At 41.5% G+C, this 21,025-nt stretch overlaps 2 protein-coding genes and 1 long non-coding RNA gene across 18 annotated transcripts in view; 2 read left to right on the top strand and 1 right to left on the bottom strand.

Moving 5' to 3' along the window:
- The window catches only part of LOC310761271, a 22,289-nt gene extending 7,656 nt beyond the window's left edge, over positions 1-14,633 (top strand). For 3 of the 4 annotated variants that reach the window (XR_014547290.1, XR_014547291.1, XR_014547292.1), the window contains one exon: positions 9,449-10,325. This is a non-coding gene — a long non-coding RNA (uncharacterized lncRNA). Of the gene's footprint in view, positions 1-9,448; positions 10,326-13,286 lie in introns of those variants that run through there. The other variant, XR_014547289.1, reaches the window with a different exon arrangement.
- The window catches only part of TMCO3 (transmembrane and coiled-coil domains 3), a 22,875-nt gene extending 3,877 nt beyond the window's left edge, over positions 1-18,998 (bottom strand). For 2 of the 7 annotated variants that reach the window (XR_014547224.1, XM_083610672.1), the window contains exons 1-11: positions 18,582-18,800; positions 15,751-16,630; positions 14,107-14,286; positions 13,027-13,218; positions 10,711-10,839; positions 10,337-10,429; positions 8,801-8,987; positions 5,378-5,495; positions 3,946-4,141; positions 2,150-2,300; positions 360-439 (exon numbers count right to left, since the gene is read on the bottom strand). Coding sequence is in view for 5 of the 7 variants with exons in the window: in XM_083610672.1 (XP_083466798.1) it covers positions 360-439; positions 2,150-2,300; positions 3,946-4,141; positions 5,378-5,495; positions 8,801-8,987; positions 10,337-10,429; positions 10,711-10,839; positions 13,027-13,218; positions 14,107-14,286; positions 15,751-16,269 (1,845 nt within the window). In the remaining 2 variants the exon portion in view is untranslated. Of the gene's footprint in view, positions 1-58; positions 440-2,149; positions 2,301-3,945; positions 4,142-5,377; positions 5,496-8,800; positions 8,988-10,336; positions 10,430-10,710; positions 10,840-13,026; positions 13,219-14,106; positions 14,287-15,750; positions 16,631-18,581 lie in introns of all 7 variants that reach the window. The other 5 variants (XR_014547225.1, XM_083610674.1, XM_083610675.1 and 2 more) reach the window with 5 other exon arrangements.
- The window catches only part of DCUN1D2 (defective in cullin neddylation 1 domain containing 2), a 15,136-nt gene continuing 13,032 nt past the window's right edge, over positions 18,922-21,025 (top strand). Inside the window, exon 1 of one of the 7 annotated variants that reach the window (XM_083611057.1) lies at positions 18,922-19,066. Coding sequence is in view for 2 of the 7 variants with exons in the window: in XM_083611052.1 (XP_083467178.1) it covers positions 19,226-19,246 (21 nt within the window). In the remaining 5 variants the exon portion in view is untranslated. Of the gene's footprint in view, positions 19,067-19,117; positions 19,247-20,085; positions 20,208-21,025 lie in introns of those variants that run through there. The other 6 variants (XM_083611059.1, XM_083611052.1, XM_083611054.1 and 3 more) reach the window with 6 other exon arrangements.

Genomic DNA, 21,025 nt, shown 5'->3' with positions numbered 1-21,025 from the left:
CCGGAACGGATTAGGTACATAACACGAGGTACCACTGTAGTAATGATTAATAAATTACTACTGCATTCTCACAATCTGCATTCAGCAGCCTGAACCAGAGCCAAGGCTGCAGTCCTAATTTGACAAAACTGGGAGTAAACCCCACTGAATTCATTAGGACTTTTGAGTAGACATGGATAGGATTGCATTGTAAAATAGAAACCTGTGGTTAGGTTCTTGTGGGGAAAAAATCATCATCTAGCATTCTTAAGCCACAGAATACCAGTTGCAGGGAGTGGGGTTGCAGTCACCATAGTAACATAATACAAAATATCAACCTCATTCAATTTTATTCTAAAGTACTGAATATATATATATACCTTCATTATTACCACTGAAAATGTAAGGAACAGCAAGACTGTGAGTTCATATATTACAAATGTAGGGAAAACATGAAGGCCTGCAAGAGAAAAAGAAGCATCTTACAGCTATTGTGACTTTTTTCTAAACATTGCAATATTTATAAAAGAGCACAGTGATGAAATACTGACAGGAATCTTTCTTAAAGCTTGTTGCTGAGTTAAGCATGCCATATTAAAGAATAATATTTTAGATGTTTTCATTTTACCCACGATATTAGAGAGGTTGCATAATTCAGGTGGAAGTACCATCCACCAGATGCAGTATTTCAGCCTACAGAGTCTGCTGTAGATGCTGTCTCTAAAGCATAGTAGTGATGCTTACTAGCTGGTTGTTCCTGAATTAGGTAAAAAAAAAAAATCCTGTCAGTGATGTTACTAGGTGACTATCTTCACTGAGCTGTGGGTCAACTGTGACCCAAGATCTCACTTTTGGTCAGTTACTGCCAGCACAGACCTCACGAGCGCATATGTGAAATTAAGATATTTTTGCCCCTACATGCATCACTGCACACTTGTTTATATTGAACTGCATTTGCCATTTTACCACCCATTCACTCATTAAAGAGATCCCTTTGAAGCATTTCACAATCCCTTTGAACCGACCCCAAACAGTGTTGAATCATCAGCAAACTTGCCCACCTCACTGCTCACCTCTAACTCTACATTGCTTGTGAACATGGCCCAATACAGATCCTTGGGAGGACTCCACTTCCCACATTCGTCAATCAGGACAACTATCCATATATTCGTACTCTCTGCTTCCTGTTATTTAACCAGTTCCTGAGCCACAAGAGGACCTTGCCTTTTAGTCAATGACTGCTAAGCTTACTCAGGAGTCTTTCATGAGGTACAGTACCTTGCCAAAAGCATTTTAAAAGTTCAGATGCACTCTGGCAACTGGATCATATATGTCTATATACTTGTTGACACTCTAAGTAATAGGTTAATGGGATGGGGTGTACCCTTGCATAAGCCGTGCTGGTTTTGCTTTAGCAACAACTTGCTCTTTTATCTACTTGGCCATTATATATTTAAGAATACTTTCCACAAGTTTTCCTGGGACATGCATAAAGCTAACCAGCCCAAATTTCCAAGATCGCCCTTTTTAAAAATTGGTGGTGCATTGGCCACTTTCCAGTCCTCAGGTATAGAAGCTGATTTGAGGGATGTTACATAGGTTCCAATTTCTTGATCTACCTTGCTCCTAGATACCGTGTCACCTTCGCTCCTGTAACTATTGGGACTTCTTTCCAGTCCCTGAGCTGTGTGATATTTCAGTTCAGTTACAAACTGACAACTCCCCTTTCCCTCAGAGAATGTGAACTGCAAACACTCTGGGACATAAAGAGCTACTTAGGTTCACATAAGGAACTTTTATCAATCCAGCTCTTCAATTCCTTTTCTTTTTATACAGTTCCACATGCTATATCACAAACTGCTTGAAAGTCACTTTAATTTCATAGGTAGTTTGTCATGTATCATGGTGGTTACAGATCAAGAATAAGCCTAATGACTTTGGAAGATCCATAGTTCTTCGGAGTCTAGTCCAATAGTTTTGTCTACCTGAATAGTTAGTATACTCATAAACATTCTGTGCCTTCACACCATCACCAGTTGATGCCAATAGGCTTCACAAGCACAATGCAATTGAAATTTATCCTAGTTATTACAAATGTACATTCCTTTCCCTCTGGCTGCTATGCTGGTAAAAATAATAATCATTTTTATATGTTTTTGTAATAAGTTACCTATAGATGCAAAGAATATGATGGCAAGAAAGTCACGTATTGGTTCAATACAGGACATAATTTCTTCAGTAACCATATGACCCTGAGAAGATATAAGTGCTCCTGCTAGAAAACATCCCAATTCCATTGAAACATCCAATAGCTCTGTGATCTGTTAGGGGGTGGAAAAGATTTTTATTACTATTTTGTGTCTATTAATTAACTTTTCATTAACCACCTTGCTTAAAAATTAAATATTACATGCAGATCTTTTAGAACACTATCCTTATTTAATGAAAGCACTATAATTTCAATAATTAAAGATAGAGGAAATAAGCAATTTTAAGACTTCTAAAATTGTAATCTTTTTGTGAGTTATAAAATGGTCTCTACCATCCTTGATTACCTGTTAGCCCAGTTCCTAAACACAATTTCACTGTAGTAAATCCACTTGAAATCCAAACTAGTCACACTAGCGCCTCTCATTAAATACAAACAAAGGAAACTTACCATATTAATGATTTAGGATGGCAATGCAATGATCTAACTGCAAGTGGCCATGCACACTTGATTTTAAGAAATGTAGTCATACCTCAGGTTACAGACGCTTCAGGTTGCGTTTTTTCGGGTTAAGGACCACCGAAACCCGGAAGTACCGGAACGGGTTACTTCCGGGTTTCGGTGGTCACACATGCGCAAAAGCGCTAAATTGCGCTTTGCTCATGCTCAGAAGCACAGACTTGCATCCCGCACTGAGCTTGTTTTATATTACAGAGAGGTTGCTGTGTAAATCTGTAGCAGCAAGGACAAAGAGTCTTCCTGCATCTAAAAGGCTAGTTTATTGTGGCATGTGCTTTCCTGAGCAACAATGCACTTTCTCAGATGCATGATGTAACTGTCTAAATGGACAATATGTTATGAATTCAGAGAGAACAATAATTTTCTAAGAAAGGGAGGCCAAAGGCAATGCAAAATGATTAGATACACCTTCTGATCTAATGCATGTCAAATAACTGAAGAGTAAAAATGAACATAAGATCCAGTCAAAGCATCAAAGTATTTGCTTATATTCTGTACCTTTCTATGCCTCTTCCTCACGCATTTCTTCAATCTGCCTGGTTGCATGGAAGGACTAGTCTACATGGAATCAGTTAACATTTGGCTCTTCTCTTCTACCCTGCAGTTACCTTCCAACCCCACTTGCCTGGCTTCTTATAGCCAATCCAGGAAGGAGAGGTAGCACTGCTTATCAGCTTCCTCCTCCTTAGTCTTAGCTGTAAAACCCAACAGAAAATAAGTTGGCTCTGCCTGTCATTGGCTCTAGCGCCACCTGCTGTTGACCTCCCTGTCATCTGTCCTACTGGCCCAAATGGGTACCAGCCAACACTGGGGGGGGGGGGGGGACCAGGAGATTTAATGAATCTCCTTCTCATCAAGTTGACATAACTTCCCAAAGACAACCCAGATAACAGATTTTGACTCAGACATGGCAGGCCATGATGTCTGCAATAATGGCAGCTATATGGGTGGAACTTCAGCTATACAATGAAGGAACTATGTACGCATAAGCATTTTAAGCTATGCACAAGCATTTTTATGAGCAGCCAGCTTTCTGACTGCTCCAATATTCCTTTAAAACTGGTTATTAAATTGGTTATTAAATTTGTTGACATAAATTTTTTATGTAATTTACATATTCACCTATGAAGCCAGCTTCCATGAATGAAATCTACATTTTCTCCTGGAGTTATTTTCAAAATTAATATATCACCATATCACATGCAAGTTAAAAATAAAGAAATATTTGGGAAAATTACCATTAACATAAGGAACATAAAAGCAGATATTCCCAGAACTAGAATTTCCTTATTTCCTTTGCTTTCCGTATGCAACTTGCGGTAGTATGGTCCTATTAGATAAGTCTTTAAAACAAGACATATAAGCAAGACAGCAGCCAAAGAAAAGAGAATTTGTCCAATCAGCATCAATATTCTCAGTATTTCCTTGATGGTGCTAGGGAAAAAGAAGAAAAAGTCACGTTCAGTGTCATTCTAAAAGCCCTCTTAAAATGATTTTTCTTGTTAAACAGGAAAATGTGTGCATAAATCTGTATCTGTCATTTACAATTTGCTAACCCGCAATTCCTGCAAATGTTAGAGTACAACTCCCATCATTCCTAATCACTGGCCACACTGAAGGGGTCTAATGGAAGTTGGAGTCTAACAGCATCTGGAGAACCACAGGTTAGCCACACCTGGTCTTTTTTTTTTTAAAAAAAAAGCAGACTTGGGGAATATTTAAGCTAGAATAAAAGTTGAGCCTTATCTAATAAATATTTTTGAAAGTGTTGTGTCTGTTTGCCCTCTAAGCATTTGAATGCCTCTTGAGATATCATGTGGAAGTTCCTGAGGAGGAGGAGCCAGTTTTTTGTCTATGTTTAGCACTGGCCACCATTTTGAATCAAGATGATGAACCAAAATGTTCCACACTGCACCAGTGCCAAAGGATAGGAAAATATCACTGCCCACTTTGGCATAATGGTTCCAGAGAATGAGGAGTGTGCTTTGGCCTGCATTTGGATACTGTCACGTGCCGTTTAGAATCCAGATGTCAGGATGAACTGTATAAATTGCACCAGTTTGGACGTCACTGAAGTTACTGTTGCCCAATTCAGCATGACAGTTCCCATGTTGAATTTGGTCTATATTTGGATACCACCGGACACCATTTTGATCCAGCTGATATACTGAACCATTCAAAACTGCTACTAAAAATGAGCTACTAAATGAGCTACGAAAAATATTAATAACCTAATTAAATTGACATCTGAGACACAATATAAATAGTATTAGGATGTATTTAAGATTTAAGCCCTATGCATGTACAATTGATAGCATGCACCAATTTATTGGCCAGTACCCTCTTCAGGAACTTACAGATCAAACTCAGTGAAATTCAAAGAGCAGTTTGAAGGTAGAAGAGCCAGACTAATGAAAAGAAAGTTGACACAGAAACTCCAATGTATTTACAGTTCCAGTTCATTTGCACCTCTGAACTGCAGCATGGAAAGCCAGTAATTAGGTACCATATGTCAACAGTATGTATGATCAAACACTTCATTGCATTCACACTTTAAGAGACATGCAGCATGAAGGAAAATAAACATACCACGGACGCAGTCCTGAAATCCTTAGAGAAAAGGCTGGCTAAAAATGTAATGAATAAAAGCAAACAAATGAACTTTGTTACCTGGAATGTGTGCCAACACCCGCTTGAATAAGAGTTGGCATAACAGCTATAAACAAGCCAAGCTGTACATCCTGCATAACCAACATTGCAAGCAGAACACTGCTGTAATCAATATCTCCTGGGAGATTAAAAAAAAGAGAGACAGATGTTAAATATGTTCAAGAACTGCAATACAGTATTAATAGCGTCCGTTTCCTTGATAATGATTTGCCACTTATCATGAACTTGTTAGATAATATCTATTTGGACCGAAGTCATACATGTGAAAGTATTACAGAAAGAAAAATAAAATGAGTGTCTAAGAAAATGTGCGCAAGAAGGCATGACTTTCAGAATATCTATTATTGAATGGCAAATCAATGGGAAGGTCATTTTGAGCCCCAAAATACAAGCCAGTACAATAAAAATACAAGCCAAGTTCCAACATAATTTTGTTGCCATGCAATTTATGCTGCTGCATATCTGCTGGATCCAAGATTCAAGGGCAGAAATGTAGGTGATGACCGCACTGCTTCTGTGTTTGACTCCATTACAAAACAAGCAGCACAATTAGGGTCTGATGAGGAAAGCTTTCTTTCTGCAGAGTACAGAACCTAGTGGGCCAACATATTCGACAGAGCACCTGGGATTCTGCCAAGTGTAACCTTCCTGCAACATAGTGGCAAGACCTATACACAATACAGTCATACCTCGGGTTATAGCCGCTTCAGATTGCGTTTTTACGGGTTGCAGACTGCCGAAACATGGAAGTACCAGAACGGGTTACTTCTGGGTTTTGGCAGTCACGCACGCACAGAAGCGCTAAATCGCGCTTTGCGCACGCTCAGAAGCACTGAATCGCAACCCGCACATGCGCAGATGCGGGTTGTGAATTTGCATCCCACATGGATCATGTTTGCAACCCGAGTGTCCACTGTACAGCCTCTGACATCTCTTGTCTCTTACCGACTTCAGATTCCTCCCTCTTCTGTAGCACATGAAAGAAGCTGGTCTATGTTTTGAAACACACCAAAACAAGAAATAAACTGACATGTGGAAGGGTAGAAGCTTGTTTCAGCTTGGGCAAACCTTCTGTTTTTAGAAGTCCATGATAAATATGATGGGAAATATGAAGAAACTGAAACTTATTGATAGAATAAAGACTAAATTTCACGTGGGGTTCAGTAAGTTTTGTTCCTCCTCCCCTCTTTTTCTCAGCTCTTTTTATGTCTGCTTAACACTGTGGAGGACTGGAGAAGACGTAATAGTTTTCAGAATAGTCATTTGTTTCACAATAATTTTGATGGTTTTTCTTCTTATTTTTGCCTGCTCCACATAAGCTTGCAAAATCATAGAGATGAACTTCCTTACAGTCGAGCAGCTTGTAACTCCATTTGGAACAAAGACTTTAAAAAACAAATTAGTAATTATTGTCTGAATAAAATCTTCTTTTAAAATACCAGTCATATTTCTGTGGTAAACCAAGCTATGCATAATGTATTTTATGTTCCTAAAGTATCAAACTGACTTTCAATATGTAAAGAGTACTGTTAAAATGTATTGCATTTTTTTCTGAAAATGTCCATTCCTCACCCCCACTCCCTAAAAGGTATGGGTTTCTTTGCAGCTTCAAAATTCCTGGAAATTTTACAAATCCAGTAGTTCCCCAGCAGCTTACATTCAGAGGCATGCTGTCTTTTCTCTGAACCTGGAGTTAGCATACAGGGGTGGACTTTGGTAATATGGTGCCCTGAGCAAGGACAAAATTTGGCTCCCTAAATATTTATTTGGTGCCCTCCCCCCTCTTGCCTTCCATTTTGCTCTCAAGTGCACTACATCATAGTTGCAGAAATTCAATCACCTGCCTGACCAGGGCCTAACTTTGAGTAGGTACCAGCATAAATATTGATTTGTTTTTTATTAATTATTAATTATTAATTATTAATTTATTATTATTATTATTATTATTATTATTATTATTATTATTATTAGTGCCCCCTTGGCTCAGTGCCCTGTGCAGGGGAACTGCCCACACCACCCTAAGTCCGGCGCTGTAGCATATCTCCATGACTAGTAGGAATTTATAGTCTTAACCCCCATGAATTTGTCTAATTTCCTCTAAAAGCCATCTAAGTTGGTGACCATCCACACTCTTGTGGCAATGAATTCCATAGTTTAACTATGTGCTGTGTAAATTATTGTTTCCTGTTGGGTGTCCTGAATCTCCTACAATTCAGTTTGTAGTATTATGGGAGAGGAAGAAAAACTCCTCTAGCTCTCATCTGCAACAGCTGTACGCAACTCATGATTCAGTTCCATAATTAGCCCATTCATCATACCAGGCAGATGACAAAATATCATTGAAAATATAAAGCTACACGTGTAGGTGTATTAACAGGATTCTATTAAGATGTCTTATTCTCAAGCTTTTATATTTTCAGTAGATTATATCTAAGCCTGCATCTATGCTTTTCTAGAAGTCTATTACAATACATGTCTCTTGAGGCTTGCATTTCATAGAAACCAACTTATCTCGCACAGAAAGCATTATGGAGTGCTGTGATTAGATATGCTGCAGGATAAGTTTTGTTAACTCAGATATCGGCTGAGAAACTAGGGATAGAATCTTCAGAAATTATTAACTGCATGGAAGGCACTGGATCTCAAACCTAGCCTTCCAGACGCTTTGGACTACAACTCCTACAATTCCTGACCATTGGTCATTCTTACCAAGGTTGATGGAAGTTGTAGTTGAAAACATTTGGAGGGTACCAGGTTGGAGAATATGATGAAAAGTGAAGGGCAATCCGAAAATTCGGCAAAAATAAATGGATTCTATAACTTAATGGGTAATCGAATGAAGCCAAACTGAGATATCTATTAAATGATGATGACCCCCTAAGATCACTCATGGTTGCCAGATTCTTGATCAGCGTCCTATCCCTAAAGAAGAGAAACGGACTCCTGTGCAGCTCGGATAATCCCTTTAAACTATGATCTATGTTTTAGGTTGTAATTAGGTGATATCACCATTGATGTCTTCTACTAATTTATGAGCAGAGGGCGATGTTTATGTTACAAATTTATCGTAATGTATGGTGTTGGTCTTTTGTTTTTGTTTTGCTTTGGTTTTTGTCTGTTGTTTGTAAGTTTTGGCGGTTTTAAATTTGGAGGTTTAAGTACATTATGTTGGTATGGGAAACTGTCGTGTGATGGGCCAATGGCCGTAATAAAGATCAATACAATACTTAATGGGTAAAGAACTCAGGTCAGGACCATCACTATGCGAAACTCTCATTATTTAACTGGAAGTTAACTGATAGTTAAGAGCACCCTTCTACGACAATTAAAAGTTCATCAGTACCTTTTAAGGTTAGTTCTTTTTGCCCATGTGTCTGGGCTAAAATTAAATGGAAGAATTCAGTAGGTTAAGGATCCACCTACCTTCTTTATCTCCCCGAGCACTCCCTGCAAGGAATCTGGATACCAATGGTGTGCTTGATAATGATAAACAAGTAGCAATGAAAACGCTCTGTGTTGCTCTAATTTGTAGCAAGTGTCCCCACAGCAAGCCAAATGCAATCATCAGGAATGTCATGTAACAGGGTCCTTGCAATGATATCTTCCACACCTTTGAGAATAATGGTCACTTAGATTAGCATAATACTATTTCAACATTGCAACTGTATTTATCCTTTAAATATTATGCTAAATTTTTATGCAATACACCTTCAGAATATATAGATCCTGAGAGTTCTTTAGACAACCAAAACTTTGTTTCTGGATCTATTTAACAATATGAATTCCAAAAAAATAAGAGTTCCCCCTCCCCGGCAAATAGATTATATTATGCTATAGATTATGAACTGGGAAACTCACTCCTGCTTAATGCAACCCTTGTCCTCGATGTTTAACTGAAAAAAGTGCTAGGATATATATTATTACAAGCAGAAAACAAACAATCCTACACTACTGAGTAAATTGTTAACTTGTGTTCAAACAGTAAATAAGCTGTCAGTAAGGCAATAACTCTTTAGCATGCAAGCATTCCCATATAAAATTTATTTATAGTAGCTTGATGGACTCTTTCAGCTCACAGCTCCCAAAGTGGAGTCCAGAGGCAAAGCAAGATGTGGAATGACAACCCAACGAAGTGTTAAAGGGGCTGTGATGAACACAGCTATGCTCTAGCAAAGAAGCTTGGAAAGAATTAAAAGCTGAGTGCAAGCTGGAAGGTCAGCGGAAAGAGAATGTAAAAAGGAGTAATTGAGAAGAAAGAAAAATGGTACAAACAGGTTTGCCACCTCGGTGAGAACCCAGGCAGAAGAGCAATATTAAATTGCCAGGTTAACACCACCCACTCTGCCTATCCCACTTTCAGACTTTCAAGACTCTTGCACTGCCCTGGAGGTACTTTCCCATTCAGAGCTGTTTCTGTAGCATCCACCTTACTGCTCTTCTGACTTGCCTAGTTATGATGCAGTCGCAATAGCCTCTCTTTTCTCAGTCTCTAGCTCTGTTTTTTGTCCCTAGGTGGCTGCAGCCTTTGCACCTGGGGGCCAATCATGCCCTAAATATGAGTCCTACCCACTTCAGACTATGGCTCTATCACAGTGTTCTCCTCAGCATGCTAGCTTTCCACGTGCAAGGATTTTAATTTGGACAGAAGAGCATCTGAGCCCACATGTGCCATCTGAAGTGGTATAACCCAGACACAAATCTGCCACCTCAGTGAGAACTAGGCCTCTGTGTCTTTGTATTCTAGGAGAACACGTGTTTATTTTCAAAAAAATAACCCTCCAGAAACTGTAGAAGTCTTTTAAAAAGAGGTGTTAAAAGAACAAACAAAAAATTCTTAAAACAAAATGTCTAGTCAAGCAACATTTTTTTAAAAATCATGCAAATTTGAACAATCCAAAATGCTGTTTTTCTCTTGGATTATTTGCAATGCCGATGCACATACATTGTATGGAGCAATACCTTTCTTAATCTTTCCGGGGAAAACTCCAAGCCAACGAGGAACAGTGTGTAGAACACACCAAATTCTCCCAATGTCTCTACTTGCACAATTGACTGAAAAACACAAGTTTGTTCAGTTGCCACAGGTAAGTCTTTTTAATTGTCTCAAAATATAGTCAGCTTCTGCAAAAGTAGTAACTAGAAGTTCAGTCATGCTATACATACAGTATCTGCTTACATCTTACTTCCACAATAAGGAAAGCATACATAAACCCCTTAATTCCCTTACTTCTCCAGAGCAGATTTTGGGGCTGTACAGGACTGGGAGGGGGGAGTAGCCCTGGTGCATAAATTAATATCAGCTTATGTAGCATTGTACCTCTCCAAAATCTTACCTTAATGCTGTTTAATCCTGATGGTCCCAAGAGTACTCCACAAATAATGTATCCAAACATAGTTGGTAATCCTATTGTTGTACATAACCATCCACAAGGCAAAGATAGCATTCCTATGGTGACAATATCCTAATAAATAAAACAAAAATAAAATAAAAATGTTCCACACACATATGTCAACATGCAAAGCAAGGGAACATACTACTGATCCAGGAAGGAAGAGGTTTCATGGATCGTCACTGGGCCTTTTCATGGAACACTGCATTCCTGAAACACTACCTGGAGTTGAGTGGGACGAGGAGCAAGCCTTGGGCTCACATGCTTTCCCTCTGCTCTTTCTCCAAGAGAGTGAAACCTCTTGGGAGAGATTAAAAAACTATCACTCATTATGCATATGAAACATGAAATGGAGATAAAGCTGGTGTTAATATCAGTTGGAAAATGCTTATACCAACATTTTTAAAACAACAAAATACTGTGTTTTTGTCATTAGTCCTTATAAGTGTTGATTTTCGTTTGTTCAGGCTAACTCCTAATACTAATATTCAAGGCTTTTCCCCCTAACGGAACAGCGTTCTGTCACCTCTCAGCTGGGCCCCAGAAGTTGGGGGAGAGGCTTGACCAGCAAAGCCTCACTGCACCCCCAGCTCATGAGGACATCCTCCCCAGAGCCTGAATATGAGGGCTCTGGAGAGGGTCTCCTTGTGAGCTGGAGGCACAGCAGGGCTTTGCTGAGGCTCTTCAGCCTCCTGGCTAACAGCTGATGTGTGGGAAAGCCATGCCTCAGCTGAGCAAGCCCCGAGCTGCTCTGGCTCACACTAGTCAGAGAGACATATGGGTGGGGGGTTGCTCATTAAGCTGGTCAGCTGAGGCACAGAAGCCTCTCCACACTTCAGCTGAGCCGGAGAGGTGCATGGGGAGGGGGGCCATTAAGCTGGTCAGCTGCGGTGTGGAAAGCTCCCCTTGCCTCAGGTGAGCCGCCTCAACAAGCCTCTGGCTGGGAAGGAGATCTCCACCCCCAAGAGGATCTCTGAGGTGGGTTCTGCTGAGGGATGTGCATTCCGACACCTTTCTCTCTAGGAAAAAAACCACTACTAATATTGCCCTTTGTTGGTACTGGTTTCACAACAATTCCGTTTCATTTGTGAGCTGGATGAGCAGCCCAGGATGCAATGACATTCATGGGGCATATCACATTCTTATTTGGGTTTAATTTTTTTCCCATAGCTGTGAATGGAATCAGATCACAAATTCTACATTCATTTTTTATACCAGCTGTCACTAAAATCTAACCCAGTACAGCTCTATAAGAACAGCTGCTGTAGTTATGGCGCACAGAGCTCAGATCGGAAGCTCTTGCATACGCAGGAGCTCCTATATGAGCAAGGACCTCCCTGCTGCCTTTAGTGTCAAGGGGAGGCATAGGTAACCTCGGCCCTCCAGATGTTTTTGGACTACAACTCCCATGGTCCCTAGCTAACAGGGCCAGTGGTCAGGGATGATGGGAATTGTAGTCCCAAAAAATCTGGAGGGCCGAGGTTGCCTATGCCTGGTCAAGGGCAACTCAAAAATAAACTCAGCTTCTGCAAAAATTAGGGTGATGGGATGGGAAAGAGCTTTGACTTGGAGCCATAGATCCAACCTAGAATTTTTTCTGCATTAAAAGCAGATGGAGGGATCATAGTAGTATTTTATACTACTTTTAGTACCAGAACTCAGACATCTCATATATATATATAATGGGACTGTAAAAAGGTTGACGTGTTTAATAATGGAGCCTACCTAGAAGTCTCTTTCAGTTAAGGCAGAGTGATATCTACATGAAATAGCTACATTGTATATGGCAATTATCATCCTGTTGAGGGTATTGCTGGTGGCAAACACAAGTTTGTGGTTGAATAATGTCTATAACAACCATCCAAGTCAAAGTCTAAGAAGATGCTTCACAGTATTTCAGATAAAAGAATGATCTTGAGATAATCATATAAGCTAGTGCAGTCCAATGTAGCACCTAAAGTCACAATTTTTAATTCTCAGAAATAGAGGAAATTAATATTCATTATTTTCTGCCATTTTTGCCAGGTTTCAATACCAGCATTTTTAATTTGGGAAAACCCAGTAGTATTTTAAGATATGACAGCAATAAAAGGTTCCTGACACCCGGATATAACACGATTACAAACTGGTATTGGCAAATAACTTTGATATGTTCATAATTGTTGTTTATATTTCTGTCTTTGAAATGTAAGTATACAGACAATACTCACTTTTAATTTAAGTTTTATTAATATGCTCAGCCCTATTTTTATACATTACCTTTATAAAATGATGATCCGCACGTGGAATGGTAGAGTCTCTGGGCTTAGTAAGTATGTACTGATTGTTTTGTGAATCAATAAGCATGCTTAGACCCAAATCATCTTCTACTACCCGTTTTGAAATATTTCTTTTAGTATCTGCTTCATCTTCTTCTACTCTTAAAACAGCTTCAAAATTCACTCCCCTCACCTATCAAGGAAGCAAAGGTTTTTCATTATTGTCATCTATTAATTATGCCATTTTTTCTTTGTTTTTAGGGTTCAAAAGGAAATAATAATAATGAGCAAGCAATCCTATGGTCTCAGAAGGTATCCTCAGGTCACAGAACAGTGTGGACCTCCCTCTCTGTGGGCAGAGATCTGGCCCTGGAAGCCTTCTGATTGTGGCTGAAGAAACGTCCATTGGTACCTCTCCAATGTGGTTTTATATGGGGAAACATGGTCCTTGAAGTATTGTAGTCCTGAGCTGTTTAAGGCATTATAGGTCAAACCCAACACTTTGAATTGGGCCCAGAAGCCAGGATCGGTTTAATATGCTAAAACCATTTTGCCCCAGTGAGCAACCTAGCTGCTGAATTCTGCACCAGCTGAAGCTACCAAACAGTCTTCAGAGGCAGCCCTGCATATAACGCGTTGCAGTAATCCAAGCTGTTCTTACAACACCAGGATTTCAATTTTTATAAATTGTTTGTATTGCCTTAATAACCTCCAGGTCAGCGATATCAATCTTGTGTATCTGTTACATTGCCATTTTTTATTCTAAAAGTTTCTAGTTTTGCTACTTTTAATTTCTGCAGTTATGTGGGTTACATACAAGCTACTATGTATTTCTCGCCTCTCACCACTGAAGAAAACTTGCAGTTGCTGTCTTGGAATCCTCCCCATTGCATTGGATTTCAAATTAGAATTTATATTGCAACTAGAAGAAATGAAAGTCTTCTTATTTATTCTGCCAATATGCCACTTAACTGGAGAACATAACATAAAACTACTTAAGAATACTTTTGATAAATTGTTATATAAGATAGTAAGTAGTAGAACTCAATAGCTATAAAAATCCCTCTCTAGATAAACTTACTGACTTGTTGTCATCAAAGGCATGCTCTCCTATTTCCTCTTCAAGCCTATCAGCTGCTTTTCTTACATCTTCAAGAATCTCATCAAGAATGGATAAACTTTTATTTTGATGCTGCATGTTTTTCAGGGCTTCAGCCTGGTGTTTCTCTGCTGCTAGAAGTTCAACATATTCTGTTTCTTCCTGTTAGAATTCATTAAAAAAAATCAGATTTTTTTCAAAGCTGAAATTCACAAGTTGAACATTTCATTTTGTCAAAGTTCTTACAAAACTTTTTAAAAGCTGCAGAACAAATACTTCATACAAAGCTTCCTGAGGTCCTTGAATTGCCTTTCAGCTCTAGATCCTCAATGAAGCTGGAGTGAAATCCTTTAAAAGGCCATTTTATAATAAGGACAGTTAACATATGCAGAATGTTTACTCCTTTCAGTAGCCATTATTTATTAACTGTATTTATATCCCACTTTTCACCCACAAAGTACAAGATGACATATATGTTTTAAGGGTGAAATATAGCAATTTACTCAACATCACCAGTGATTTTATGGGGAACTATGGGGTACAACGTAACATCTCTCTAGGTATAAAAATGCAAGCCAATATTTCTCTTCTCATTTCATTATGTGGTTATTGTCATTCTGCAGCCACCCCTTCTGATGACCACACTGCTGGAAAAGGAGTTACAATGAAAAAAGAGCAGTGTCACTGATTGTATATCCTCTGCTGACATGGCAACCTTTATGGGCATGCATGCACTTCTTCCTTCCTTACTTAAGAAAGGCATCTCCTTGCCCAGCAACAGCGGAAGTAACAGATTTTTAATTCTGGATGATTTAACGTAGGGGCTTTGGCCACCTTGTCAAGAGCTAATGAAGTTTGCTCCTATCAAAGGCTTATGAGCATAACAAATGATAGAACTGAACACGTTTGAGAAATATTTTGTCTCCTATTTGGACAGACGGAACAAGAACTTAGAGAGTATAATAATGCTTTTGAAAGCAGAAGAGTAGTTCTTACTACTGAATGTCAGAACTCACTATGGGTCAGTTACTGGGTATTTTTGGTTGTGGAGTATGCAGCAGCCTGCCCAATCAGTCATGAGTCCCTGTCCTGTCTCTGGGCATCATACATAGATGTGCCATTTGCAAAGCATCTATGGCCCAAATATGACCACTGATAATATGGGAACTTCTACACGCATTGGCTTTTTTTGCAACTTTGGCCCTAAGAATGATATCCAATGTTGATCATACTCAGAATTGAGCCATTGAAATAAACAGACTTAATAGGTCTACTCAGAGTATAACTAACACCAGATATTGCCCTAAGTCAGGCTTCCTCAACCTCGGCCCTCCAGATGTTTCAAGACTACAATTCCCTGATCACTGGTCCTGCTAGCTAGGGGTCATGGGAGTTGTAGGCCAAAAACATCTGGAGGGTCGAGGTTGAGGAAGCCTGCCCTATGCAAAGCATTATCTCAAAATTAATGTGATGGGTGTGATTCCCCCTCCACCACCAAGCACAGCTGGCAAGTTTGTTGAAACCAACCTAATACTTTGTTGAAACCTGTCTATAGGCAGTAGCTACCTTGACATCCTTTAGTTTCTAGAACATTACCGTAATTTTTCAACTGTACAGAGAACTAACCTTTATTGCTGCTTCCCTCAAAGCTTCCAGTCTCTGCCGACTACTTTCCTTCATGTTCACAACATCTTTATAATCACCTTGTAAAGCTCTTTGGAGTCCGTAGATTGCTTGAAATACAGAGTTTTCACTTTCATTCAGCTCCTTTTGAAAAATTTCAAATGTGTGGACTTGAAAAGTTCTTTCTGCAAGTGACAGTGCCGAGTCCTTTTCTACTGCTCTTATTGCACTTTTTAGTTTGTTGAGAACCACATTCTTTTGACGCAGGAGTCCAGATAGCTTTCTGCAGTTTTCTACAAGCCATTGTTTCTTCTGTGTAGCAGCAACTCCTCTACCACGATGCAGTTTTATTGCATGTTTCACTATATCCTCATGTTCCACAGGTGTTATTAGTTGACAGCAAAACAATGAAGCCAACACCCATAAGGAAATAAATCCAGTTACCTTCATGGTCCAATTATTACCAATCATAGGAAAGCAGTCAGAAATTATCCCAAACTTTCCATCATATGCTTTTTGCATCTCAAATATATATGCAGTGTGATCAATTAATAAAAATTAGCTGTCATTCTTAGTATACTGCTGAACCACTGAAACAAATATGAATTCAAATTCCAGAAGCCAGGAGATGAAAATACCTTAAGCATTGCACATTCTTCTTTCTTCAAGGTTACATTGCTTTTTATGAAAAACATCTTCTTTCTTGGTCTGCTTTTTGTCCAAAACATAGCACTAGCTAACATCTATCAAGATGGAAAGAGGTTCTACTGAAAAATATTTTAATATATTTTCCTTGAATTATATCAAATACTCTTCAGTTAATTTTCACTAATGGAATGGTTGCTTGATCTTCTTATATGGACAATAAATGATGATCCCAACTCTGCATTAAAAAAAAAAAAGTAAAATGGCTACTTACTTTTTTATATTACAATCAAGCAGTATTTAAATGTTAAATTAATAAAATAAAGTACAATTGATTACAATATTTTAATTTCCTATTAACTAACTTAGCTGTGTACAAAAAAAACAATATGAAGAAACGGCACCATATAATCCCAGGGCCCTTCCTGCTTCTCTTCTCTCATCTTTCTCTACCACCACAATGTCCTTCCTTAGAGCCATATACACATTAAAGCTTCTAATTCTTACAAGTTACCATGTCTTCCACATAAATCATCAGTTACTTTCCCTCCCTTTGACTTCTCCCACCTCCATTGCTTTGGTTATTGTGCTCCTCCTTTTGCCTGCAACACCTCATGCTCTCTACTTATCAAGCAACTTCCTTCTTGCAGTCAACAATAGTGAACATTTCCCTGACCTCTACCTTTCCAAATCTCTCTGGTTAACATAGATCGTAAACCCATTAAAGTCAAGGGCTGTGGCATGGCTTTCTTCTGCACAATAACCAGGAATATGTGATGCTGCAAATCCTGTTATGGAGTGGTCTGGAGACCTGAGTTTTGGAACTCTGGGGCAGCTTCTTGATCTCCTGCTCTTTGCTCTTCCCAAAAAAACTGTTGTTGTTTTACTTTGATCATCGTGTTGGTGAGATCCCAATGTACCCACTGTCTTAATTTCCCAGAGGCATCTATACATATAAAATAAGGACACACATATTTTTGCTCAAGTGCCCTGCCAAGTGTGCTAAACAGCAGTGGATAGCCATTAAGACTTCAGATCCATCAATCCTGTCAAGGATAGCTCCAGGTTTTCAGGTACTCCCAAGCAAGACTTCTTCCTCAGTAAGATCACATTCCTTACTTCCATAATACTTAATTCACTAAATACTGGGAAAAGAGGAAGAAGGGTAGATTAAAGATTGTGCTGGAGCTATGGCTCAATTCAGCATCCCCTTCAAACATCTATGGACCCCAGGGAGTAGTCTGATGACCTTGATTGCTGCTGCTGCCACCAACTACTTACATATATATGGGAGAACATCTAGTCCCAGGAAAGGCGTTTATGAAACGGTCATTAAACACTAGTTATAGCAGACCATTTACATCTGCCCTGACCAAGGTGCATAAAGGTGTATATCCTTTCCATCCATTGGAAGGAAGAAATTCTGAAGCGGCGTCCACTTCCCAAACTCCCAACCCCGCTTGCTTTAAAGGGCAGGGCACGTCCAGCAGAAGAGAGAGAAGCAAGACACACCATTATTCCCTTGGTGCTAAAGATGTAACAAATGGTGGAGATTTGGTGGGGAGGAGGGAGGGAGACGAAGAAGCCGTCGCCGCCACCACCACACCACCCCTCTTTTGGGGGGGAAGGATCCAACTCGCTAACCACCACCCTTTGGTCCCATACTCAAAATAACAAACGCAGGTCCAGCACTGCCTCCTTTATGACGCCACTTTAGGAGCCAACTCCTGGGGCTGAGGTCACTTCAGGGCCCCCGCCCAATAAAACATTGGAGGGGTCCAGGCTTGGGTGTAACCATGATTTATTTTGGGGGGGCAGGCATGATGTTAGGGGAGGCAGAACCAAGTTATCTGTGCCGCAACTGGTCAGTTATTTTATTTATTTACGTGATTTTTTTTGGGGGGGGGGTCCAGCCCTATGGGTCTAAAGGGCCCCCGGCTCTGAAGTTGATGGACACTGCCACTCAAATCGTGCGCATGCACCGTGTCATGAGGTCACGCGTGAGGGTGGGCCGCCGAAGGATCCAGTTTCGGAGCCTCTTCCTTCTTTCATTTCAAACCTGGATCCCTCAGTCTCGTCAGGGCCGACAGGAAAGTGAGGGAAAGAAGCGGGGGGGGGAGTGGCGAACGACATAGCACTTCCTCTCTCTCCCGCCCCCCCCCACTCTACCCCACCTCGCATCGCCTCACCTGCACGGGAAGGTCCCACCGCAGCCGAGCCACCGCCGGAGAAGCCGAGCCACGTCCCCATCCTCCTCACCTCCACGCCGCCTCCCTTCCTCGTTCTCTCAGGTGACCAATAGAATCCCTCGGAGGAGCCGCCTAGCCAAGCTCGCGCCCCGCCCTCAGCCAACCAGAACGGAGGGCTCCGCCCCCTCTCCATAACGAACCCCCTGCCATTACCTCACCCGTCAAAAACAACCACTCGGCTTCTCTCAGCGTGAAGGAGCACAGCGGAGCGACTCGCCGGCGTTTTCGTTTCTTTTTTTAACGCCTTGTGGGAAATGTAGTCCTCCTAGTGGACTGTGGGAAATGTAGTGAACGGGATTGTTTATATGTACATGTACAGTATATATAGAGAGGAGTACAGTAATCGCAACCGCCTCCGTTGCGGTGCATTGTGGGAAGTATAGAATTCCCACACCACCCCTCCCAAGCTCGCATCGGCCATAGAGGTAAGATATTTATAGAGCTACAATAGAATGGAGGTGGGACTTCCTGGTTTCCTTTGACGCTCTTTTTTGCCGCTTCACTATATGACGGAAGGGGAAGGCGTCGGTAGAAAAACAATGGGGAAAGGCAGTATTTGGGTATAGCTGCTCCTGAGCAGCAGTATGCCTAGCCAGAAACAGAAGGTAACAGCAAAGGGCATGTTATTTTCGACTCGGCTCTTATTTTGTGTGGGAAATGTGGGTGGGAATGCTTAGAATTGCATTGACTGTACCAGAACAGCCGTCGTATCCTCCTTCAAATCTGTGCTTCTACATGCAGTTCTGCGCTGAACTGAGCTGAGGGCGGGATTACCTTGTTGCAACATGATGTTTTTGTACGAGGGATATTTTTGAGGCTGTAATGCAAACTGGCTTCAGCATCCCCATCTATAATACTGCAAGTTAAAAAAGGAGGCTGCATCTTTCCAGGTTACGGCAAAAAAAAAAAGAGTCCCCACCTTAGATCTCCTCTCAGCCCAAATCCAGCACTGAACTGCGTGCAGAAGTCTTGTGCTTCAACAAGCTGCATACGAGTGCATTGCTCACTTTAAAATGGTTAATAACTTTAAAAAGAAATGGCAAGACCAGCGCTAAAAAGACAATAAATCCTTTGTAGAGGGCTTGCTGTTGCCCAGTTACAGGGGACGGGAAATCTCGAGTTTCTCCAGCTTTTTGTCCCCCTTGTGACGCTCGAAGCAAGCAAACAAAAAAGTTAGCCCAGAAGTGAGACGCTACGCACGAGTCTACAATTACACATCTATGGCAGCAGCCGGTTGATAGCGGAGTGCACCATGGGTAACGTAGTTCCTCCTTCCCCTTCTCGCTCTTGTCGGGCCTTGCATGATTCCCCCCAGCGCTACCTCACGGGCGCGGTAGCGTCGCACCTTTCAACATTGGAACCGCGGGGAAGAACACAACTCGGGGGCGGGAGTTTCCGAAGAAGATCCTAGGCGATGGCAGGCGGTTGAGGGTCGTGAGGGAGCGGGGGGGGGGGAGTCGGCCCGGTACGCGCGTGCGCAGGAGGACGCCGTAGCGGCGGCGGCAGCAGCAGCAGCAGCGCTGGCGCTGGATAGTGAAGTTGGTTGAAAGCGCCGCTGATAAAATGGTAGGTTGCGCGCGGGGGGGGGGGGGAGGGAGAGGAGAGAGGAAAAACTGCGCCGGTTGTTAATAACAGCCCCCCACCTTCCCGCTTCCGCGAGCTGGGAAGCAGGCGGAGGAGGAAGCAGCGGAATAAAAGCTCCTCCCGCCGGGCTGCCGCCTAAGGGCAAAGTGCAGTGTTAGCCAGCGACCTTGCTCTCTTTCCCCTTTAGGTCTCTCCCGTCTGCTGGCGCCTCAGTCAAGGAAGGTCACGAGGCGGCCGGCTTTTTTTTTTTTTGAGAGGGGGGGGGCAAAGGCTCTTTTGAGACTTAACCCTGTCTGCCTTCCTCTCTCCCCCCTCTCTCCTTCCCCGTCATTGAAGCTCTCCAAGCCCCGAGGCGATCCTGTAACACTAAGCCGGACACACGGGTGTGCGTCTCGTGTGAATGAAAGGGAGGTTGTTCTTTTGTGCGTGCGTGTAATGGGATTCTTGAGGCGAAGCTAATAGCAGAAGCACCGCAAGTACAGGACTTACTGCCACCACGGCTGGCTGACGGGCTCTCACCACCACTAACTCCACCACGTACCTTTCCCTTTTTTGGGCAGGGGAGAAGCTGGCAGGGTGCTGCAGCCTGACGACCTCTCTCTCTCTCACACACACACACCGATTTTGTCCCGCTTCTTACAGACCGGCCCCCAAAGCTATACTTCTCTCTTTGCCTTTCTTCCCTCTCTTCCCACCCGCACTGCCTCGACCTGTTCTGTGAGCGGCTCTGGGGAGAGGGGTTTTTATAGGGGGGATATAGGCCGGGGTGAGCTGTCCCGCGGGGGGCAAGGAGCCGCAGG

Source organism: Podarcis filfolensis (genome assembly GCF_964270895.1).
Source record: "Podarcis filfolensis genome assembly, chromosome: 4".
In the NCBI taxonomy this organism is placed as follows: domain Eukaryota; kingdom Metazoa; phylum Chordata; class Lepidosauria; order Squamata; family Lacertidae; genus Podarcis; species Podarcis filfolensis.
The sequence above is the reverse complement of the archived record's forward strand: the minus strand, read 5'-3'. Positions and strand labels throughout refer to the sequence as shown.